Genomic DNA, 25,540 nt, shown 5'->3' on the forward strand with positions numbered 1-25,540 from the left:
GAGGGAGGGGAGGGGGGGAGGGAGAGGGGGTTTGTCTGATAGCCCCAGAGCGGGAAATATTATGACAGATGCTCACAGAGTCAGAGCAAAGTGCTGGTAAGACGGTCGTGGAGAGACTGCCAGCAATCTAATATTAGCCAAGCACATGGCTGCCTTTAGTATCAGTCATTAAGCCGGCTAAACATAGCACATTGCTTCTCATGCCTCTGTCCAAGTTATTCTGCTCTACCACTGACCTCTGCTGGGTACTCTGGAGTCTGGGGAGAAGCTGGACTGCCTTTTGCAGTGATGAGTGAATGTCTCAGTCAGGAATTTGCAGAAAAAGGAGAAAAAGAACTCTGACCCTACAAGGAATAAGTGTGAGAACTTTCCAGAGGGGTGCGTCAGGACAAAATGTTCTGATCTCAGATTAGTTATCTTTGGTTAAACTTTTTGTTGGATTCTTTTTGAGGCACCTGATCAAAGACTCTGATTTTGAAGTAGACATAAACCTGGTGTTAGAGCGTGCTGTGCTGCCCTCGTCTGGTCGAGCCGATCATTCCTGTATTCTGTAAAGATAAAGGAGAAAACAAACCTAACTACCCCACCCTGTTGGGCCAAACATACTTCCCTTTCCTCTGGATTTCTTCCTGTCTGCTTCATTTCTGTTTTGTCCTTTTCACAAGCAATAAATCTTTGCCACCGAGCATTTCCTTTTTCTCCTTTTCCTGTGTTTCAAGTAAGTAAGAAGTCCCACCTCAGGTCCTTGTGTCTAAACATAGCACCTTTTGAGTAATGGGTCAGGTTGGTCAGTTAGCGTGACACTACAGGCCAGATCTGTATCTTCACAGCTTCTGATGAGGAATTTGCAGAGGAACCTGATATGATTGAATGGACTTTATTTGAAAAGATGTGTCAGCTTTGGTCTGATGGTGTCCACAGCGTATCATTCTGTCGGTTAAATGGACAGATTTTCCTAATTGTCTCGTTCAAAGTTTGAAGATATATTTATAGGCTGTAATCACAGTGAGAATTGTTTTGTCTATTTTAACTGTCTCAGTATCTTATTGATAGTCATGTCCGAGCATTGCAATACCTAGTTTGATCACACGGGGGCGGTCTGCCTCGCTTTAATGAAAAGGAACTGTTGCATAACTCGTGCTACCTTCACATCACAGTCACTGATTGATGAAACTCAAACTGAGTCAGGGTTAAATCTGTGTACATGCTCCTTTGATACCACGTGAAGGGGTCTGTGGGGCTATAAATAAACTTAAAAAACGTCTGCTAAGTGAATTGTAACATTGTATAACAATAAAGTCTTGTCCATACGAGAAAAAGGTTGTGGCTGCAGATTACTGTAAGAGGAGGACGCAAAACAAAATGACACTATTCAAATTCTTGACGTGGAATAATGCAAATAATTTGTGTTAACAGGAATACGGTAAAGAAGTCGACTACAGATTAAATTACTTTAAATGTTTTTCACATTTGTTTTTGTAAATGCAGAAGAAACACTTTGTAAGATATCTTTTTTGTAGAGGGTTTTTGATTCAAGCATGCAGAATATGCAAATTAGTGGCTTCCTTGACTTTTAAACCAATGCGTGTACAGTGAGCTGTGTTTAGCCTTTGTGTGCACGCAAAACATAACATCCATGTGTTTCCATGCATGTCTGTGTGTGTCGTCCCTGTCATGGGAATAATTACATCCAAGGCCCCCTGGCTTAGAGTAACAGCAGGGTTAGTTTGTTGTCCCAGCAAATGGATTTCCATGGGAAAAGAGACCCAAGACACTGCCTCCCATCACACAGACACACTGAAATGATTTCCAAGCAGGGAGTCCTCGGCACTGCTCCACATTCAGGAGCCACAGCCTGCGTGATTCACTAAGTTGGAGAGGTTTGCTCTGACACAACAGACGGGCAGCAGAGAGCTGTGGATGAGCAGAATCAGAGAGGGACAGGGAGAGAGACGAGAAAGAGGGAGAAGGCTAACTCAACAGACTGTAAGAGGAGCAAGGTTGGCTGCTGTCTGTTTCTTTCTCTTAATCCTTAAATCTTCTATAATCAGGATGAGAGGGAGAGAGCATGTTGCCTGACTTAGGACAGCACAGTCTATGTTGGGACCTGGATGGATTTCTGCAATCTAACTGGCCAGTTGGAGAGATGGAGGGGAGGGGGGAAGGAATTCAGCGGGTGTCAGTTTGGGAAACGTAAAGTTACCAGTTTCCAGCAAGAGCCAACAGGAAGAGTGGAAGTCCACTATGAGAGGATGGTTTAACCCAAAAGACAAAGAGAGGAGGACCAACCCTTGATTGGATTGTTTGAGGGTGAGACTCTGACAAGTTTTACTTTATGATTTGAGAATTCTGCTGTAGCATGGTTTAGACTAGAGCAACAACAGAGAAAGCTAATATCTGGGAGACAGAGGAAGATGTTTGATCATATATCATGATTAGAGTGGCCACAATGGCAGAGTTAAAGTAGAAGCTTTCTATGTTTGTGCAAGAAGTGGAAGAAAGAGCTAACATTGTGCAATGGCGATCTTCATTTCTGCATGATACATTCGCAGAATTAGGAACCTGTGTTTATGGGATTAATGGAGTTGAGCAGCTCTATCTGGCATTTAACAAGAGATTACCCAAAAGATGCTCTTACTCTAATGACCTTGCATGAATGTGTCATTGTCGGCATGTGCACAGCGACTTTGTGCACACAATTATTAGACAGCATTTGTTCCTTGAGTGGATGTGATGTAGTGATGTATGTAGGAGTCAAGGAAGCTTAATGACTGCCACCCTCGATCCTTCACTGGAAAGTAATCATGCTACTAAGTCTCTTCTGAAGAGATTGTGCCATGTCCCTGTGTAAAAACATGACATTTATGGATTGCCTTTTGAATGTTTTTTTGGATTTACAGCAGAAAACTGCTCGATATTCCGATGTTTATGTTCTGCAGAGACATTTGACAGGGTTCAGACACCATGGCAGATGCTGTCACTGGCCTAGCCCCCCTTGCTTCTGGCACCATATGGCCTTCTTAACCCAGTACACTCCTCCTACAACGCCTCCATTCATATATCTCTCACAGCCTTAGCTTCTAGGGATGCAAAGTAATTTCATTTGCTGTAGCTTTCATTTATTAGGAGATAGATCTGCATGTCTAGCATACTTTTGCACACATTAATCAGCTTAAATATGCTAGAAATATGGGTTTACTCTCATCACTCTCTTCTCTTCTTCTATAAATGGCTGAGCTTGTAAACAAACATTGGTGAAAAGCATGTTATAAAGTCAGCCTGCATTTTCTTTTTTTTTAAATCACAGACTTACAGATCAGCTGCTCTGACAGGAGGGCTGAGGTGAGGTGAAGCTTCTTATCCTCTTTAGGCATCGTGCCTTATAGACAAGGCCCTTTGAGGACTTCAGCTCTATTCACCATGTCATCTTCAAAGGCGGTTTTGCAGATTTACTTCAACCATTCATGCAAAACCCTAAACAACATGACACTAATATTACACGTAATTGACACCATTTTTTTCACAACCACAACACCTTTCATATTAGTGTAAGTAAACATTTCTATGCCCTTATTAATGGCACATGAGTTGTCTACTGGTAGGTCGACAGAGTTTGGCGGTCTTAAATCATGCCCACAGCTTGGCAAATCTGCTTGAACTTAGAGGTAGTGCAGGCCATCACACTATTTCTTGTAAAGTTTAACATTTTATGCCCATGATTAATGAAACTCAATCTTTTTCTTATTTAAGATGTGGGATGGTGTGCAGCAGACCTGACATCCAGGTGTGATCCCAGGCAGAAGGGGGTCCAATGGCCACTGCAAATTATGACCCCCACTTGGGCGAAGGCCCATCTGGGGACTCGGAGATCCTCCTTGATGATTCTGACTCAGGGAGCGTCCTTTCTGATGACTCAGTCCTTCCTGAATATGAAACGGATGAAAAGTATACAGAGCCACCCAAAACGTTGTATGAGGCCTGTGCCAGAAATGCCAGCGTATCCCTGCGCCGGATCCTGGAGAGAGGAGTAACAAAGGAAGAGGCCATGGAGCTGGACATCAACGGCAGGGTGAGATGGATTCCATTTCTCCTTTTATCACACTATAGGAAGTTGACTTTGACACCACTTCAGAGGTCTGTATTTCTGCAACAAAAAGTTTAAATAACAGTAAAGTGAGAGTTGGATTAAGGTCAACTTATTTCTTTCTTTTATTCTCATCAGAATGGTCTGATGCTGGCTGTAAGCAAGGGCTTTGTAGACATTGTCACGATGCTGCACACGTGTCCATTCATAGACATCAACCACCAAGACAATGATGGCAACACTGCTCTCATGATAGCTGCCCAGGCAGGTATGTCTGTAGGCAAAAACAGCACATGACACCAGCCTCTAGTCTCGAGTCAATACTCACAATCTTTATCGATTCAGGCTTCATCACCATTCTGAACTACACCCTCAACTTCTTCTCGGGTGTGGACACTGAGGTCAGAGACCCTCGTGGCTTCACAGCCCTCATCAAGGCAGGCCTGCAAGGCCGAGAAGAATGTGTGTCCGCCCTGCTTATGCATGGTAAGTTTGTGCTTTCTAAAACCTTCAACTAACTTTTTAAATGTTGTATTTAAATGACAACTTTCGGTATGCATGCACGCATTATCAACACAAACTATTTTATTGTGACAGCCATCCCTGATTTTTACTTTTCTGCAGAAACTCACCAATAGTAATTTTCCCTGGTTCAGGAAAAGGCTACATTTACCATTGCGATACAAGTATGATTAGACTTTGTACAATATAAACTTGCTCACGCAATCATAAACCAAATAGTTGTTATATACATTTGAAGTACAGGGTACATCAGGACAACTGATCTGGGAACTAATCCGATTCTTCTCTAGGCTGCTTGGATTAGTCCTGTATAAACTCTACAGGACACATTTAGTCAGCACTGAAAAACTTCAAACCAGAATTGGATTATGCAGATAAATTGAAAGCATTCGTCAATATGATAGTAGTATATGAGAGCAAGCGTGGTGAAGGAATATATGATAAGTGTTTAATGTTGTAATGATATGTAATTAAATCTGGATTATTCATGACGTGGATTTATAAATCTCTAAAACAGACACTGCTGACTGTCTTCCTTAACCAATGTGTGAAACTACATATTTACAACCTGATACCATTTTACTCTGGACTGATTTGATTTGGGGGTTTTTTCTGCTCTATTATCTGTATCCTGTTTCACCTTGCTGTTATATGACCTGCCTTACCTCTGGTAGTGTTGTGCTATTGTCTACTCAATTAATTGTGTTAACCACATGTTGTGTTACTTGTTGGAGGACAAAGTTAATTTCCTTCCATCTTGTAGAATCCCTGGCACTTAATATATGCATTCAATGGAGTCTTGAGCCTTTTATGACCTTATTTTAAGATATGATAAACATATTTTCAAGATATTATTGCCCATCAAATGTGTTTCTTTAATGACTTCAATGCATTCTGCTTTTACCCCCCTTCCCATGCGCAGGTGCAGATATGAATGCAATGGACCTGGTCCAAGAGAGAGGTCTGAAGGATTGGGTTCTTAGGACAGGAAGGTTCGAGACTCTTTTGCGACTACGGCGCCTGCAGGCTCACCCTGTTGCTGAGCAGTTCTGTGAAAGCTACATTCCCGAGTGGCCCGAGCTGAAGCAACTTGTAGCAAAGGCCACAAGCAGCAAATCAGCCAGTCAGAAGCTGAGGCAGCGCATTAAAGACAGCCTTACTTTTAACTTCCCACATGACCCAGAGGACAACGGGGTGTTGGACCACATGGTTCGGATGACTACCAGCATCCACAGCCCCCTTGTAGCAACAGGTTGCAGACCCCTCTGTCCCTCCAGCCCCCCAGAGATCGGCAAGCGTCGGTATGCCATCCCTGAACTGCTTGAAAAGCACAGCATTAAGGAGTTAGAGGAGAGCACAGTATCTCACAGTAAAGGCTTCTTCACCTCTGCTCCTCCCACTGCTGTGTCAGCCACATCTGTGTCTCTGACCTCCTGCTGCCAGGACTCAGAGCGAAGAGAGAGCATACCATCAGGAGGCATGAGGAGCTACATTCCTCGCAACGTGGCACACAGAAACAGCATCTTCCCCTCGGGCTGTGTTCCCAAGATTGAGGTGACAAAATCTGGAGAGCCCACTCCAAAGAAAGAGAAAAAGAAGAAGAGGCAGAGGGGCTACCTGGAGCCTCCAGTGTGGAAGTACAAGGAAGCCAAGGAGGAGAAGAAGAGGGAGAAAAAGCAACAACAGGGAAAGGAAAAAGAAAAAGAAGATAAAAAAATGAAGGGGTCCAAACGCTCAAAATAAGGAATTATGGGAATTTCACTGTGATAATTTCAAGCATGAGTGATGACATGTGTGATTACAAACACCATGACACAAGTTTAAAAGACGGAAAAGGAACTCCAAAGGTTTGGAAATGAGCAGTTGACAGATTAAACCCACTGATTAGTTGTGATTTATTTCAGCTTTGAAAGCTGAACATTTCTATGGTGCACTGTGACATGTCATATGCAGACATTACACAAACACTGACTGTTGACTTCTACACAAATATTTCTTTTGGGAAAAAAACTCAATATTTATGAGGAACACTGTGAATGTTTTCTAAGTAGGGTGCCATCTTATTAATAACCAAAGCGATAGCAAATACTGTGTATTTTAGTTAGTTAAACGGAGTTGAATGGAGGGAATGACATAAACATATTAAACTCTGATTTGTTCCTCTACAGCAAATGCTTAAAGAGAAAATGGCTGCTAACCAACTGTTATAAGTCTCAGTCTCAGTCTTCAATGGGAGTACCTCATTAAACAAAGTGTTGTATAAATTGGATTGAGGAAGTAATGGGGGGATTGTATGCTTGCAGTCTCTTGCATACCCACCAGTTGAAGGCAAACCCATATTATCAAGAATGCATTTTTTTGTTTAGCTAATAACAATCTATTGGTATAAAAACATGTCTGAGGGTTTAGTGCCGTCTGCAGTCCAGAGTTGAGATAATTTATTGCCAATCCAAAAACTCTTCTTGAGCTAATTATTTGAGCTGTTTCGTTTCACTTTTTAAAACTCTAATTCAGCAATGGTTTGTTCCATTGTACAGTTCGGCCATTCAGTTGTTCTCACAAATTCAGAAACAGGAAGTGAAACAAGGCTATGGAACAGGTCTCACGCTATGACCAAAACTGCCAAGCAAGTAGACAAATCCTACAATCCCTCAAACACTAAGAGCTGAGCAAAGTAGAGGCTACCTTTGAGCTTAAAACTCTGAACTGAGACTCAGAATAATACATCTTTGATTTTTTTTTTTTTTTAAAAGACAGAAATCCATTACCTTATTGAGTTTTGTAAAACACTTTTCATTTTCATTGTCCTATAAATGTTAACCAATCCTCACTAATGAAAATGTAGCAGCCTATTCTGTCTCTTTAAAGGATTGTAATGCTCCATACTGTTTTGCCGGGTCATGTGAATGGTAACCGTAAAGATCCAGAAAAAAAAGGGACTGAGTCTTACCCTCAAACATTTTGTCTGATGATGATAGACCAATCACAAGTCATCAGTCTACTGGTGCTAAAAGTTCTATGTTTGATGAGCTGTTTTATGATTACCAGAGTTGCTGTTGTATTGTTATTTTTAAACAACAGCAGATTTACTTTCTGCAGAGCAGTCCATGCACATCAAAGAAATGATTTACCCATCATGTTACTCAGGGAGTCTTTTGTAAAAAAAAAGTTGGTTATACTGTATACATAATGCATATTTCAGGGCAAGGCTAAAACTGGAATAAATACTTTAATATGTATGTTACTGTCTTAACTAAGAAAAACATATATTTAGATACTTTGTATGTAAAAGGACCGTTTCTGTGGTTGTTTATTTCACAGTGAAAGCGGGACACTCAGAATGCTCAGGTCTTTTACATCTTAACTGTGAGAAAATGTGTTTATATAAAATCTTTTGTGAGGAGGAAAGGGAGTTTGTCGCCTTTTATTACTGGACTGCACGTCTACCTCATATTCGGTACTATTACAGTACTGTATACAGTGTTTGTCTATTTTAGAGGAAACAACATTTCAACTTTGTTTGGTGGCTGACAAGAGCACTTAGCCAAATGGCTGTTATAAGGAGAACAACAAAAAAAATCAAGAACAATGAAAATTCATAAACACATAAAAAGTCCAATGAAAATAGAACAACTGTAACCAGCTGCATACTGAAAAAGAAATGCTGCAGAAAACTGAAACAAATGCACAAAGAGCAAATACACTTTAAAACCACAAAGAGGGTAAGATCAAAGACACAAAAACCTGAAAAGACAAAACATGGAGAAAAATAAGGGATAGGATTTCATAAAATGACTGATTTACGGTTACATTTTTTAATGACAAAAAAAATGATGCACACTGCCTGGAGGAGGGCATCAAGGGAACCCTCTTGTAAATAATTTTCTGCATTAATTACAACCTCAAAATCCAGTTCCATTTGGCGTCCTCACCATGTCTGGAGCACTTCTTTATGTCTGCACTTTTTTAATACTTTGCATCATCATTGTATTCATACTGTATTTTCTGTTAATGTAGGCTATTTGTTCTGGCAATCTGCAGCATGTTTTGTTTTTTTTCATTCGCCTCCGAAGGTAACTCGTTTCTGATGTTAGTATGTGTTTGCTGACTTTGCATTGTCCCTGAATTTGGAGCCCAATGGAATCTCAGTCTACAGCTATTGCAGTTTCTTTGCTCTTGTCGACCACCTAAGGTAGTAAATTGACTGATGTACCTCTTACACACATGTACACATAACCTTGATTACTTTTTCACATAAACTTACTTTGAGCTTCTTAATGAAGCCTATAATGCGCTCTTGAGAGTGGCATGGGGTGGCTTTGGAATCTTACTGCGTAATCCTTTAATCCAATGTGCAGTGTATAACATATAGTGTTTGTTAGTTAGCCTTAAATGCCACTTTGGTTTGCCACTTTTGGACAACTTGTTTTAAATAAGTTCATTTTCATGCTTACATTTAAAGTAAGTCAAACGATATCTAGAATATGTCTCCAAATAGAGACATTTTCATTATTTTGGCTCACTTCCTCTTAGCAGGAGGGAACTTCGGGATTTGAGGTCAGCTCTAAAATTAATACAGATCTGTTGAGTGAAGGAACAGTACAGAGACTTGTACTGCACACATCTGTCTGTAAAAAATGTAAGCTCTGGAAATGACTATTTATGCTGTCTTTTCGCAGCTTAAATATTGACTTTCTGAATGAGTCATGTCTTTAACAACAGTTTACCGTTGAAAAAAAAGGAATGTATTAAGCAATATCACATTTCCTGTACTTCACTGGATAATTAAAAAAAAAGACTTGTGAATCTTAAGGAATAGGGCCATGTGGCTCTTGGAACAACCGAGATAAGCAAAGATGAAAAATAAGCACAGATAAATAAAAAGAAAACAATTTTCTGTCTTTTCTACATGACAGATTATGTGAGAGCTTCCAGCTGTTTCTTCAGCCTGAAGCCAAAAAAAGAGAGAGATTACAGAGCCTGAGAACAAGGAGGGGAATTGATATTACACACAGGCTCTGCTGAATGAAGCCTTTTCACACAGCAGAGTCTGTCTGGCATCCAGAAGCCAATTGCATTTACTATTAAGTTACACTTCCAGAATTGCTGAAACAGAAAAGGCACTTAAGCTTTATTGAGTCAACCTGAATATGAAGAGATGTGTAAGATTTTTTAATTTCAACACTCACCTAATACAACAGACGCAGATTAGCAGGATAAAGTGGTTTCCTAATTATTCACAAAGTCCAACTCAACTCACAAATGGGTTTTACTTTTAGTAACTTCGCTTTGATCTTTAACTCAGCAGAATAAGTGTGCAGATATTTTCACAATCGCACAATCACAACTTTGTTTGAAAGTCAGTTTTGGTCTACTAGGCAGCTAACTTAAAAACTGGTGCAGACGGTGAGAGTTTGCAACTAGCCTTTAAGCCTAATAGAAAATGGCAGCAGAAGAGCCAGAGATTTCTAAAGACCAAAAATTGAGCCTAAATAGAATGAATATCAGATTTGCCTACTGGTCAGAAACAACTTCTATTAAATGAATATCTGCTGTATGCGTCAATAAGACACTATTGGCAAACAGTTCACCCAATTACCTTAGATTTGGGGTCCGTCATTCGTATCCATAGGCTATTCAGTTTAAGATATTTTCAGCAAATATCTCCTCACTGGCTATTTGTACAAAGTCATATACAGTATATTTACATTGGAGGCGAGCAGCTTCATGGCCCACCTTTGCGTCCTTATCCGAAAAGAATGGAGCAATAGGCCGAAGCCATGTGTAAAAATTGCTTTCCCCTATGTAACCTAGAAATCCCTTCGGTATCAAAAGCTTTAGATTCTGCCAAATTGCTTCTTTTTTAAGTTTGTTTATCCCTGACAGTTCTTAAGGTTTGAATGTGAGATTCTGAAGGACCTCTGATGAAATGGCTCTATATGTTTGGCCGATGGGTTCAACAAACTTTCTCTAGAGTGGCACAAATTGGCCTACATCTTTAAAACCATGGGGGCCTCTTTTTTATGTCAACAGAGTAGGCCTATTTGTTTCTGCTGCCCCCGACAACAACAAAAACAATAGTTATAGCAGCTTTAACTTTTAAACCAGAACATGTTTATTCTAGTTGGAAAGGGTAACTGTAGGCCTATATCTTGACGCTCCTATTGTTATTCGAAGCAAATTATAAATCGTGCCATAGCCCTATCTGACACTGTTGCTTTAATGCAAGATAAAGTTATAGGCCTATCTTAAAATCAAGATAATGGTTTAGGCTCAACTGATTAAAAAAAAGGGAGGTGGAAGTGGACGAGATTATGTTTTTTCCCCAGAAAAAATGTTATTGTGTCAAAGTGGGGTCTTTGAAGCACATTCCTTTCAGTGCAGCGCAGACAGCAAGTCCACAGGGAAAGAGGAAAATGAGAGGTTTGGCGAGCAACAGGAAAACCGCTATGAGAACACATTCCAGGCAGAGCAGGCTCTCTCTGTACGGGACAATAAGGGGTGGGACAAAACTGTATACTGGTTAAAAAAAAAAAAAGTAATCTTGCCTTAAGATCAGGACCATAGTCATCAACAAAAACGTGTTCTTAGTTAATATGAGCCGACTTGCAGTGAGCCTTGACTTGTGAAGCGGAAGGAGTCTGGTCTGGTTCCAGTTGTCGGTTTATCAGCGCAGATTTGGACCGAGATGAGATAGGCTTCAGCCCGCTGTTTGTCGGCCTCTGGCAACAGCACAGCAGTCAGTTCTTCCTTTTTTTTTAGCAAAGATTTCCACTTCTTTTCACTTTTTGAGACGACTTTGTTCCTCTTACGAGTGAGTAGTTTAGGAGTTTTCGGAGTAAAATCGAAAATCTGCGGAGGAACTTTTTTCTCAGAAACGTCGGTTGGTTTGTGACCGAAGCAGGAAAGGATGTGAGCTCTCCGCGGATGAAACATCTGCAAACCGAGCATTTCAGACGAAACATAAGGACATTTACTCCATTCCTGAAATGAAGACGGTTTTGTTTTAAGCGTATTTTTCTACTTTCACTTGAAAACACTTTCGCAGCGGAGGGACGCTTCACGTTAACTGTGACATGGGAGACGTGCGGCGTTTGCGTCTGTCGAGTTAAAAGACGAGCAGGAAACAGGTAACCGTATAAAACATGATTTTTGTCTCACATTCAATGTTTTAAGCTCACTCGTGTGTTTCATAATAAGCCAAAGTTGCTACAACTGAACGCTTACTTACTTACTCGCCTTTGACTGCGCCTTTCATCACTTCACGTGTTTCCAGATGTGTGAACAAACAGGTGTCAAATCGTGGCCTACCTGAGCAAATTACCCGATAGAGACATTATCATCTCGTAGTCTTTATCAACCATTCTTAAGACAAACCATGTAGCTTTTAATGTTCTTATTAACATCGCCTTCTTATAAACATCACGTGTATCGTGATTTGTTTCCCTCAATGCAGTAGTAGCATCCTGGCTGTTCATTAGCCATTATCGAGCACTTCGCCTTTTAGTACCTCAACCTGATAAGTGTAAGTTGTTGTACATGAATTATGGTCTTAATATGCTTTTTTCTTACTTCTAACTTCATTAGGGTCGCACTAAGCAAAGGATGCTCAGATCATAATTCCTGTTGAACAATGTCCTAACTTACTTTCAATAAGATGTAATTAGGAGGTATACAAACTCTTAGTTAATGGCCTATTACCTATAGAGTCTAGACTATGCTCATGTTAATAAGGTACTAATAAGTGCTTAATAATGACTAATAAACAGCCGGTACACTACTAATTAGCATGCTAATAAGCAACTAGTTAATGGTGAATTTTGTGACCATAATTTAAAGTGTTACCTAAATTGAATATCAAAACTATCAACTATCAAAGTATTGATATTTGTATTAGCCTCAGAAATCCATTATTACTCAGTCTATAGGGGATAAGAAGCTTTCACAGTTTGAGATTTCACTTATAAATCAAGATACTTTGCTCTTAAAGCAAGTTAGTGTTGTTGTGAATATATTCATGGCTATAGTGTACTATGCATTTGTTTTGAGAATTGAGTTAAAGAAGGTTGTTTCAGAATCCTTCAAACACTTAGTTTGACCTAAACGAACAGATTGGGTTGCCAAGCAACTAGTGATTTTGTTGATACAGGTTACGTTATTTATATTCCCCCTTGTACTTTAAAGTTATGGCAGTAATTAGCAGAAAGACAGATGATGTTCTTCAGAAAGACTTCACCACTTTGCTGTTCAGTTAAAAAAGCTTTCTTGGTCTGGGTCTGGAAAGGATTGTATACCGCCTGCTTGACTTGACTTGACTTTGTGGCAGGAACATATCCCCTGAAAAGTTCTACCATTGAAATGTTCACACTTGGTGACGAGGGTTGGTTTCATGTCAGTGTTAATCAGAACTGAACTTCTCCCTACATATAGATTTAACCGCGTTCCTTTCCTTTACCCATTCCACACACTTCTTTTGTCCTTTTTATGTATAGCTCATGATTTTGACCACACATGCTCTTTTTTTAGATGGGTGCTTCTCTGGTCCATGATATCACTGTTGTTTCTTTGTTCTCATGTTTTAATGTAGTTACTGGAAATGTGTGTGTGCATTATGTCTGGGCTATATTCATCCCTTTCTTCCCTGGACATGCATTCTTTGTAGGTATACATGTGAGAGCATGCAGATAGCAACTGAGCCATATAGCCTGGCTTTGTCTGGTAAACAAAAGATGCAATCAGTCTGTTGCTTTCACAAGCAGACGGCCCAATCCTTGGATTAAATATATATTTTACCGGTTAAAACAAAAAGCATGTGTGGCTAAGCAGTTGAAAAAAATGAATATAATAGGTTTTTTTTATATTTGAACCACATGATAGAAGCTTTTACAGTAATCCTGCTGCAAGTTATTTTCCAAAACCAGTTATAGGCTTTATTTGATGTGAAGAGGCCCAGGCGCTGTTTGAGGCTCTTGTGTTATGCCAAGTCCCCCACCATCCACCACACACAGTCATTCAGATGGAATGAGAGATGTGCCTCCCCTAGTCAAAGCTCTCCAGATGTTAGGAAGAGATGACAATGGATCTTTTCCCCCCGGGGTCAGGCAGTTGTGTCGTTGTACTGAATGGAGGCAAACAGAGATCTGAGAGAGGAAGTGTGCTGGAGTCTAAAGTCAGGCCGCCTACGATGAAGGAGGTGATTACAGCTCTTTCCCGTGTCACGACTCTACGAATGATAAAAAATTATCGCTAGAGAAATAAGATACATTAATGCTCCTCCTCTGAGAATAAGTTGATTCTGTGGGTGGAGTTGTGTTTAGATTATTTCCCCTCTAGACCGACAGATTAACCAAGGCTGACGCGTAGGCTGCATGATACAGGAAGTGCTCATTTCTGTTTGGTTAACTATGGCTTGGGGTTGTAGTGACTTTGTGTGGTTGGCTCTCATCCGTTGAATTTGAGCCTTGCAGCAAAGCCTGATGGGTGGAAAGTCTAAAGCTAGTTTTCATACATTCTTATCACTCATGTGAAATGCACGTCACACCAAATCCAGCAGAGATTTTCCATTTGATTTCACAGTTTGATAAACTGTGAAAACTCCCTTTGAAACATATTCTGTGTTAAATCAGTCACACTCAAGCTCTCCACCTTCACTCCTAGGGTTTCTCTTCAGTGACATTTGACCGACTAAATGAGATGACAAAGGTAAAGTGAAGGCTTCCTGTAGTTGGTACTTAAATATATCTATGCATCAAAACTAAAGGAGGATATCCGTAATTTGTGCTGACATGTGAGTCCCTCTGCCAGATGTGTGAAGCACAAGGCCAATTTTACTGTGAGAGACATGAGGTAGAATCCTAACATGTGCCTTTTTGTAAGTATACTTCTATTGTGATTAACACCCATTGGGACTGTACCAATGTTCATGTTGAATTGGATTTATCACATGCTATTTTATAAGTTGTGTGGGAACAGATTGTCAACTGGTGTGATTTTTTGTTTAACAGTTCACAACATAGCATTTCCTTTATTTGATTAGATTTGGAAGTTAGATTTTGTTTCTGTACCTACTGCCCAGTTTTATCAGGAATTTGGGATAAAATGAGACAGACTCACCGTATTCTTTTAGTGGCGCAATTCATAAAGTGGAATTTTTATTTGACCTTTTATTAGATCTTACTATTCCTTCTGAGTAATGCTGTAAGTTGTAACCCTAGCGTACTATTCTCATTAGGAATAACCCATTTTGACATACATTTCTCAAAGTTTTAAGTATTTATTATCTAGAGCTGGTTTAAAGTCTTTTATCTCTGATAATTTGATAATCTGAAAATGTTATCTCTCTCACAACATCAATGTCTGTCTTCTGAATAGGAAAAGTGTGCAACAGGTAATCCGCTCAACCTTTGGTTTTCTGTCATGGCTTTTCATTTGTGTTTCACATTGGGGACGTCTCCAGCGTGACTTCATCAAAAGCTCCTGTTCCATTCCACCAGCCAGAATTAGCTGGAATCAAGCGTGCCAGTGTCATGGAAGATGTAATTTACAGTCCTATAATTTTAATTATAGTACTGTACTGTAGATGGGTTTGCCACGTGCAACCATTCCCTTATAAAACAGATAGAAACTATACTGCCAGTCATTCAAAAAACTTTTCTCGCGACAAGCACAAGTTCCAAAGCCTCGCTCTGAAGCTAACTGTCTTTCCAGGACCCAGCTACACTGTCCATATACAAGAGAGAAAACTCTGCTGGGTTTTCTGTGCACAAGCGATTGTTTAAAAAAAAAAAAAAAAAATGTTTGTACATGTTATTCGACCTGAAGGACGCTTATTTTGACATCTCCGGTGTTTCCGCCACACAGGCTATATCTCAAATTTCAATTCAAGGGACAAGTTCTACGTTTCTGGTCCTCCCTCTTGGTCTCTCTGAGCCTGGGTGTTTTTTTTTTTTCTTCTAAATGCTCAAGAGGCAAGGCATCTGAGTAGCCACTTACATCGACGACTGGCTCATTGTGGTGTCCTCTTGCCAGGGGGCAGCAGAATAAACAATGTTACTCACACAACACTTGATGAATCGAGGTTTCAATATAAATCTGGAAAAGAGTGTTCTCCTTTCTATTCAGACCTTCTACTTTATAGGACCAATTACAGACTCAGCCCAGGGCAGAGTGAGACAAGCTGGGGAAAGAGTGCAGGGCCTCAGAGACTTTAGCCCATTTTTCAAAGAGGCAAATTTGTGTCTCTCAGGTCTTGCCAAAGGCTGTTAGGGCTGATGGCCTCGGCTCTTGTTGTGGGGCCAATTGGACACTTGCACTCTTGCCTCTCACAAGCTAGACCCATGCTCTCTGAAAAGGTGAGAGTTACTGTGGCTGTCACAACAGCACTGATCACATGGAGAAGTGTGGGCATGGGAGTACTCATGGGAATTGTTTTGTGCAGAAATGTGGCTACAACTGGTCTTTTGCCTGTTTGTATGCTTTTTCCTCAGATAGCTCTGATTTCACAAACCCTTGCAAGGATGCAGGAGGAGGGCTAACCTAGGAGAGATAACCCAGCTCCTTCACAGGGAGTCCTGGCCTCTCCCATTACGCATGCACCTGCTATCCCGGATGCCAGGGGAGATATTTCATCCACACCCAGAGAGACTAGCTGTCAGCTTGGCCTGTGGCACGTTGGTTCAACCTATGGACAGCAGGCCTCCATTAGGGCGTAATTGAGACAGGGCCCTCATTAGAACATCCCAGTATGAGGAAATTGTAGTTTTTTGGAAAATATGGTTCAGACATCAGATACGTTCCCTTTCAATGTTGTGTGACAGGGATTTTGGTCTTCTAACAGGACATGGTGGACAAAGGGAAGGCTTTATCCACTGCCAACGTGTATCAGCTATATCTGCTTGCCATATAGGTGATGGGAAGGCTGGTGGACAGCATCCCTTAGTCTGCCAGGGGGTGCACATGAAATCTCCCTGTTTCTATACCACAGACCCCGGCCTTGAACCTTCCCATTGTATTATATCAGCCCCACCGTTTGAGCCACTGGAATCATTGGATTTAAAAGTGATTGCTTTGAAGACTGCTCTTTTACTTTCTCTTCTTTCAATTTAAAGAGTTGGTGAAATTTGTGCTCTTTTGGCACTCCACGCTTGTGCAAAGTTTTGTTTAGGTGACATTGAAACCTAACCCAGCTTTTATGCCTAAGGTGTAAGGGTCATGTTCCCCAATTGACCTTGTGTCCTTTTATCCTCTTACTTTCTCCTCTGATGAGCATTCGTGGTTGTTGTGCCCTGTGCTGGCCTTTACGTTGCTTTTACATGGACAGAACCATGAGCTGTAGGAAAAGTGAGCTGTTTTTTGTGCCTTGTACAAAGAACAACCAGGGGAAGCCAGTTTCAAAGCAGCAGCTATCTCACTGACTTGTGGGGGCATTTGTTTATAGCTAAAAGCTCTAAGGGCTTGCAGCCATCAGAGGGGGACTTGTGCACATTGTACCAGGGGCCTCACAACCACAACCTAATGACCACACACTTTTGCAATTTCTACAAATTTGATGTTACAGCTCCTCCTCTATCCCACTCAGTGCTTAGTGTGGATGAGACCAAGCTAGAGCGCACTCACACTATGCAATTTGTACCGTGTCCAAGCACGTATGACACCCAAAGTCCAGTATGTTTGACTAGTGTGAGTGCTCTGTACAGTCCACTTCATTGGCCCTGGCGCAGTTGGAAGAGGTGTGCTTTGGAACGGTACGGTTGCTCATGTCCCAGCACAAGCACAGGAACGCAACATTGACGAGACATATAATTGACCCCCGTCTTGCATATTAGAGAAAAAAGACACTAAGTCAGTAAAGTTGCAGTCATGTTCTGTGTTGTTCTCCATTGTCAGACTAGACCAGAGAAAATGTATTGTGGCGCTATCATACAGTCTATGGCCTCTATTTGACAGCTACCGTACATTTTTAGGAATAGTTTTTATTTATTTATATTGCTCAGTGTATGAGTTGACGATGTATAATCTAGCTACCTTAAATGTCAAAATGATAACTGAGCATTGTGTTCGTTTTCATCGTCTAGCATTACATACACTTTAGTGATGATCGTATCTTGAAGCACTCAAAAAAGTGTACGTTTCAAACATGCAATCGGGCTTAGTAAACTGTCTTGTTCTTTGTGCAGTGACACCAACTAACAGTTTGAATCCTTTTTTGACTTAAGACAAGGTGATACTTGTTCACAGCTCAAATGGCACCTATGATATTCAACCCATCTGCACACATTTGAGATTATCGTCACCCCCTTTGAGGCGATGGGACTTTTTTTTTCCTATTTATATAAAATAAGTAACAGCTAAATAAGACAAGTGTAATAAAAAGTGCTGTCTAAAGTAAGAACAGAGAATTTAAAAAGGAGTATTTTAGACAAAGTATGTTGACAGCTTTAAATGACTTAATATTTATCCAGTGCATCTTGCATTTCAACAAAGAATAAGAATATATATATATATATATATTTTTTTTTTTTACTTTAACAAATATCTTATTTCTCACTATTACTTGAGAAACAAAAATACCAGTAACATTTTTAAGTTAAGTTTAAGAGAGGCTTCCGTAATGAGTAAAGCTGAGTCCTGTGTGATGGCCCTCCTGCTTGCGTGACCCTCTGCAGTGCAGTCCTAAACAATGAGCAGACCTGAGTCTCGCCAGCCAGCCGGGTGGGGCCACTCAATGGCAGGAAGCGTGGCCATCAATATTTACTCTGTGAGCGGGGTAGTGGAGGAGTCGACAGGCCTGGAGCCTGGGTAGCACAGCGCCACACACAGTCTCTGCACACATACACAAACACTCTGAAGTGCTGTTACAGACTCCTTCCCCTAAGCCCCCTTTCCCACCCAACGCAATTACTGCACAGACAGACAGGCAGACTGGGCCAGAGGAAGGTTGTTTTGGACCACATTACTTCCTTTACTAAATGTAGATGCATTACCTGTGAAGTTATAGTCTGTAAATGTAAGTGAGATATCTGCTCAAATTTCAGTTCAAACACAAATTAAATCTCGTTCACTTTATGATTCTTTAATAACAGACTTTGTGACAGTTAATACAGAAACTACACTTGTACACTTGTATTATCATCATTTGATTTGATTAACTGTGTATGATTTTTGACATTTTTGTCTTACAGAGATGGGAAGCTCTGCTCTGCTAACAGTGGTGCTTGTCAGGGCGCTTCTGTGGATCTTCGCTGTCCATGCAGGTGAGTCAGTGGTCAGATGTAGAAATAACTCTGGGTTGTTAAAGGTCCCATATTATGCTTTTTCTGGTTTTATATGCCCTTTAGTGTGTTTTCCAAGTGTCCTGTGCATGTTTAGGCACATCTATGTGCAAAAATTCAAAGTCAGCGGAAATGCGGCTTCTCCTACCTCCTCCTGTTAGCTGTAGCATTAGCCGCATGTAACGCTCGGTTCTAGCCCCCCTCGATAAAAATTTGTCAGTGCAGCGTCATTGTCAGTGTGAGATCACTGATCTAAGCCCATTGGCTCGTTGTGGCAAGCCCTCAGCTCATGTTGAAATTTCCGAGACGCGTGCTGAGCAACTGACCAATAACGACAGAGCGGATCGGCAGACCAATCAGAACAGACTTGGCCCACGTGGGGTCTAACAGTGGGGGCTCAACAGAGTGCAGCTGACGGACTCAGAGCGTAGAGGGAGCAAGGAGGAGCAGTACATGAAAACAGACACTTTTTTCGAACTTTAGCTATTGTGAACGTACAAAAGTAGATACATAGATTAAATATACAAACCCCAAAAAGGGCATAATATGGGCTCTTTAAAAGCATTCATTCCAGTCATTTAAAGCCTCATTAAAGAAAACATTGAAGAGTGACACTGAACCGCAGGACTCGTTGGGATTCTCCAGCTTGCACTTAGAATGTATTGTTATGTCCCACAGTTCTCATCTGCCGCCCACTGTAAAAAAAACAAGAGTCTGTTTCCAGCAAACAAGCTCAGACAGGCAGAGTGTACAACCCTTCCTGGCATGAAATACAAAGTGTGTTAGTGGCTTGTGAAATTCTTGAATATCATCTCAGCTATTAGTGGACCAAACAACAGATGAAAGGTTTAGGAACTCACATTCATCAGGTGATTACTAAGTTTGGCCATTTTACATTGAAAGATTCTTACATGATCAATCATTTGTAGGTACCTTTTCTCTCTGCAGTGACTCTATTTATGAGAAAGAATTTGCTGCAGATCTCTACGCCTTCTCACACGTTATGTGTTGACATTTTAACTTGAAGAGTTCAGGGTTTATCTGCCAACGTAGTCATTAATACTTCTGTAACACACATTGAGCATCATGATAACCTAAAAAAAATAAAATCTGAATTGAGTTTGAAAAGTACGGAGCCCCTGAAGTCCCAAAAAGAACAAGAAATAAATCTTGTGCGCACAAGTTAGATAGCACATAATATCTTAATACACAAGAATTTAAGGGGCTCCATAGAAAAGTGCCATAATCTCCAAATTATTTATTTTTATTGCATCACTTAGACTTTTTTGATGTGGTTTATTTGTCCTTGAATTCTCCTTCAGGCACACTTTGTACTGTATGATGAAAAAAACTGTCCTTGTAAACTAACAGTATATCTCAGGATCTTTTTGATGTCTTGTTGAAAGGGAAGAATGTTAGCCATTCTCAATTTATTACCAAGTCTCATTATTTCTGGTTTCCTCATAAGACAAGCATCATGTCTGTACAAATAAGGACTTTCACTATTTTACTCACCTTTGAATTATAATTTTAAGTCACAAAGTTTAACTTTTGGATGTTTTCACAAGTTACTGTTGACTGGTAACTACTGCTATACAATCACAACTAATTATGAAGATCATTTTTTAACGTGCGTGCGTGCATACGTGTGTGTGTCACTGTAGATGTCAGGTGTGATTGGCCTTTTTAACACTCTTTGTTTGTACTTCTTTGTGATTCAGAGTCTGAGGAGGACACGAAGCTGCTCTGCACATGTGAAAATATAAAGGGCACATGTGTAAATGGAACTTGCAGGGGAGATATCTGCTTCTACACCTGGGTGCGTGGCGATGAGGAGAGGGGCTGTTTCTCGGCAGCTAACTACAAGGAGCAGTGTTTAACCAGATTTGATGGCTTGTATGTCAACTGCTGCAAAACGCATCAATGCAACGCCCTCACCACACCACCTCCAGACATCAGTCAGTATCCAAAAGCTTTGTTTACAATTTATTTTAGATTTATTTTTAGACAATTTTAGAATCACATTAATCTATTATGAAGCACTGTGGTATTGAGTCTGGTAGATTAGCATCACTCACTCCTCTCAGAGTGATCTCATACTTTGGTGCCTGCCTTTTCTTACTTTGTAATGATTAGATTCAAAACTTCCCTCTAGATAGGAACTGGTTCCCCCTTGTGGTCACCTAGAGCAGATATTCTGGGTTCACAGACTTAAAAAACGTGTGTGTCTGCTAATGCATATCCAGATGGACCGCCTCCAGATGTCAGTCGTCCCGAGCTGTGGATCCCTGTGTCCTTGATGCTGTTAATCATGACTGCCAGTGTGTGTGGTCTCGTGCTGTTCCTGCGCTTCAGAAAGGCACACTGCAGACTGAAAAATGCTGAAGACCATGATGTCACCATGCTAAAGGTTCCAAATGGAGAAGACCCCACATACGGTGTAAGAAAAATTGATGTTTGACGTAGGTCACCATAATATCAAAAGATGTTTTTGCCTCCACATATATTTATTGTGTTTCTGTGTCTCTGTCTTGTTCCCTAGGAAATCTTTGATGAGTTTTGTACATCAGGGAGCGGGACTGGGCTGCCATATCTGGTCCAGAGGACTATGGCAAGACAAATATCACTCGTCGAATGTGTTGGTCAGTCTCCTTACTCACTACACTGCTGCTCTTCTTGGGCCCATTTTGTTTATCTGCAGTTGTGTCACTGTGTCCCTCTGTTTCAGGTAAAGGCAGGTATGGGGAGGTATGGAGGGGAACTTGGATGGGGGAGAGTGTGGCCGTCAAGATCTTTTCCTCACGGGATGAGCAGTCCTGGTTCAGAGAGACAGAGATATACAATACTGTGCAGCTGCGACATGACAACATACTGGGTAAACATAAATGTTGCAGATAAATTGTTTGATATGCATTTCCTGTGTTTATAAAAGTTGCAGGGCTTTTTAAGAAGTGTCAGCCAAGTGTCAAGACGGACATTTTTATAGCGGCCTTCTACTCTGTCCTTAGGTTTTATAGCCTCTGACATGACATCCAAGAATTCCAGCACCCAGCTGTGGCTCGTCACCCACTTCCATGAGCTGGGTTCGCTGTACGACTTCCTGCAGTACAGCAGCCTGGAGCCTGAGAGCTGCCTGAGGATGTGCCTGTCTGTGGCCTGTGGCCTGGTTCACCTCCACACTGAGATTGTCAGCTCCCAGGAAAAGCCAGCTATAGCCCACAGAGACCTGAAAAGCAGAAACATCCTGGTAAAACGCAATGGACAGTGCTGCATTGCTGACCTAGGTGAGGGTTGTGTAAAAGCAAGGACAGAGAAGTCACAATGAATCCACCAGACTTCTACTGTTACGTCGTTTTAAAACAAAACAAAAAAATCCATGTCTTGTCATTCATTTTGGGATTCACCATAGATTAAATGTTGCATTTTTGCTCTTTGTTCACTCTCTCCTCAGGTTTGGCTGTGATACACTCCCAGTCCCATGACTACCTGGATGTGGGCAACAACCCTCGGGTGGGGACCAAGCGCTACATGGCTCCTGAGGTGCTGGACGAGACCATTCGCATGGAGGTCTTTGAGTCCTACAAGCAAACTGATATCTGGGCCCTGGGCCTGGTCTTCTGGGAAATTTCCCGCCGAACTATTGTCAATGGTAAAAAGTGAATATTATAAGAAAAAGAACACCATAAAGGACACTTTACAACAACTGTTTTGCATTTACACTATTATTTTTTTTCAGATTTTAAAACAAAAAAAAAACTGTAAACTGTGTACGTAATATCAAATTATTTATTTATACGTTGTTATACGTGTGCTCTCTGTCCTGTCTGCCTGGCTCTGAATGAGTGTACATAAGAGGCAGTTAGTCCCGTGTCTCTCAGCACTCCAGTGTTTTCCTAGTCTGTGTCTGCCTCGACTATCCTCTCTCATGATTAGCGCTGCAGTAATTATAAACAGTCTTATCTGGTGTCAGCACTCACTTGTACATAGTCCAGATGCCAGCGCACACAGTTTGGAAATGCTCGCACATCCATGCACGAACAACCACACAAACACACACATACACAAACACACTTAGTCAAGATGAAAAGACATGCGTAATTGTGTGTGTCTGTGCTCTGACACAACTTACAACACACACTCAGAATGCCTTGCAGATTTTCATCCTTGTGCATTGATATCTTTGAGTGCTCACTGGTCTAGTAAAACATACTCACAAAACTCCCGCTGCAGACCATTTCCGAGTGTGCTATTTCAAGCCTTGTATTTAGATAAATGTATCTTTGTCTGAAACATGTGAGGAGATTAAATAGTGGTTTAATAATAATCTTTTCATGAGGTTAATTATATGTTTGTGACAATTGTCAAACATTGAAGACTGATTTTTTTTTACCCTCCCACTGAATCCTTTAACAAAGATCGTGTTGTAAAAAAATATGTATTCTGCTCAGCTTAAGCCAAGGTAAACATTATAAAACTTTTTTCTCAATTTCTTTTGTTACAGGAATTGTAGAAGAATACCGTCCTCCCTTCTTTGACCAGGTACCCTTAGATCCCAGCTTTGAGGAGATGAAGAAGGTGGTGTGTGTGGACCAGCAGAGGCCTTGCTTGCACAATCGGCTCCATTCCCACCCTGTAGGTCATTTAATCATACAAAAACACACATGCAACTACTTTTTTAGCACCCCCATTTTCTCAGGCTTACACAGTTATGTCTGATAGATAAGCATACAAGTTTGCAACAAAAAAAAACATACTTGATGATGGATTGACAAAGACTCAAAAATAATCTGCATAATCTTACATTGCTCCTCCACAACCCAGTGATGTTTTACATTTGTTTATGTGTATCCAGATCCTGACTGCCATTGTGAAGATCATGAAGGAGTGTTGGTACCAGAGCCCACCAGCCCGCCTCACAGCCCTGCGGGTGAGGAAGACGCTCTCCAAACTGGACAACGAAAGTGACTTCTGCATTGAGAAACTTAAGCGGGACATATAAAGCAGAAAAGCAGGATGAAACAGGGACACAAGGTTAGAAAAATAGGATCGAAGGGTTAATTCACTGCATTCCAACTTTTCGAGGAGCAAATCATTAGCATGTTTTAAGATAATGACTCACACCGTTACCAGATTAGATTAAAACCAGATGACTCTGGGCAGTCGAGTCTAGACTGGCTCACACCTGAGGCTATGCTTTTTGTGTAGCCTAATTTTGCAGCGGCCATATATCTAGTGCCTCAAACCAAGAGGCCCATTAAGGAAATTATAAAGAACTTCAATTTATATCACTCTATTTTTCTTTTGGTTATTTTCAGCTAATAAAGATTTTAGACATTTCTACTACGAAATAATGGATAGATAACAATTCACAGGCTGTTCTGCACACAAATAGTTTTTATTTATTACTGTCAAAGTCTCCTGTATTTGTGAGAGAGAGGTAAACTCTGCAGAACACAGTCATTTAGCTTCTAGAGCCATTTTCATGCACTCCTTAAAATGTCTAGATAATTTCAGGAGGACTGCTCCGGATATTCTCCTGACCTGGCTGTTCCCCATAGTAAAGATAAGGGACTTTCCATTCTGGCTTTTCTTTGAGAGATACAGTAAAATTGCACTTATGGGTTTTTTTAACCAAAATGACCAAAGTCATTAAGAACACAAAGGCCTTGTTTTTTTTTTTTTTCAATGAATACAGGAAATATTTAACAACATGCTCATACCAAAGCACATAATCTGTTGTGTAAGCACATTTTACTCCAATAGATTGAGCATCATTTATCTGCACACAGACACATTGAGCTACGTAGTTGTACATATTCTAAGCATTGAAGTATCGTATCAGCAATGAGTTTATTGTAAATATATTTTAATTGGGTCATTATATTATATTATTCAACATCAAGACACATTTTATATACTTTTTTACATCACAACTTTTAAGATAATGTTTTACATTTCTGTAGGCCAAAAATGTACCATCACTGTTACTATGGTCAGTAGTAAGTAATGCACAAACAGACATGTAATATTGTATATGATGAATAAACCATTGCATTTTTCAGCTGTTTGCTGTACTATATGTATCTCTTTTGTTTGATATTGCCTCATTGACCAGCAGGGGGCATCAGATAACAGGTCAACTCTGATCCATGGTGCTACCAGTAATGCAGCATGCTTTAAGAGATTTGCAGTGTAATCTGTTCTGCAATCATGTTTCATCACAACAACAAATAATAACAATAGTGAACTATATCAGGGGTAGGTAGATTGAAAATTTACCAGAACTAATATGGTTCATCACATGTGCACAGCCATGTGCCACTTGAAAAACAACAGCAATTTTATATATAAAGCACATTACATTACAGGTTAGATCAATGTGCTTCACATCAGGGGTAAAAACAGAAATCTAAGAATGAATCGTTGCTTCCATTATCATGAAGAAGATTTAAAAATCAAATTATAAAGCATGTTCACAACTTATATCAGACACTTGTCAAAGCAATGAAAACAAAAAAAGCTTATTCTTTTTTTTAAACTTAGAAAAACATAGTTGCAGATAGCCAAACACAAAAGGAATCACATATACACACACAGAGTAATTATTCATACGCTAAGTATGTTTTTTTTAATGTAGAGGCCGTTGTCATGGACCTCAGGTAAA

General features: G+C 40.5%; 2 protein-coding genes across 3 annotated transcripts; both read left to right on the top strand.

Moving 5' to 3' along the window:
* Positions 1 to 2,182: 2,182 nt before the first annotated feature.
* ankrd33aa (ankyrin repeat domain 33Aa) lies at positions 2,183 to 7,351 on the top strand. Its single transcript, XM_061058043.1, has 5 exons — positions 2,183 to 2,310; positions 3,751 to 4,069; positions 4,223 to 4,352; positions 4,430 to 4,570; positions 5,529 to 7,351. Exons 2-5 carry the CDS (start codon positions 3,812 to 3,814, stop codon positions 6,347 to 6,349), a joined length of 1,350 nt encoding a protein of 449 aa, XP_060914026.1. The 5' UTR covers positions 2,183 to 2,310; positions 3,751 to 3,811; the 3' UTR covers positions 6,350 to 7,351.
* A 3,653-nt stretch (positions 7,352 to 11,004) lies between these two features.
* Positions 11,005 to 24,935, top strand: acvrl1 (activin A receptor like type 1). Of its 2 annotated transcripts, XM_061057085.1 has the most exons (11): positions 11,005 to 11,518; positions 11,655 to 11,736; positions 18,787 to 18,858; positions 20,598 to 20,834; positions 21,123 to 21,316; positions 21,419 to 21,518; positions 21,605 to 21,751; positions 21,885 to 22,160; positions 22,328 to 22,525; positions 23,378 to 23,508; positions 23,729 to 24,935. In XM_061057085.1, exons 3-11 carry the CDS (start codon positions 18,789 to 18,791, stop codon positions 23,873 to 23,875), a joined length of 1,500 nt encoding a protein of 499 aa, XP_060913068.1. In that variant the 5' UTR covers positions 11,005 to 11,518; positions 11,655 to 11,736; positions 18,787 to 18,788; the 3' UTR covers positions 23,876 to 24,935. The 2 variants fall into 2 exon arrangements, with proteins under 2 accessions (XP_060913068.1, XP_060913067.1); XM_061057084.1 differs by having other exon boundaries at positions 11,005 to 11,736.
* Positions 24,936 to 25,540: the final 605 nt, after the last annotated feature.

Source organism: Labrus mixtus, chromosome 15 (genome assembly GCF_963584025.1).
Source record: "Labrus mixtus chromosome 15, fLabMix1.1, whole genome shotgun sequence".
Lineage (NCBI taxonomy): Eukaryota > Metazoa > Chordata > Actinopteri > Labriformes > Labridae > Labrus > Labrus mixtus.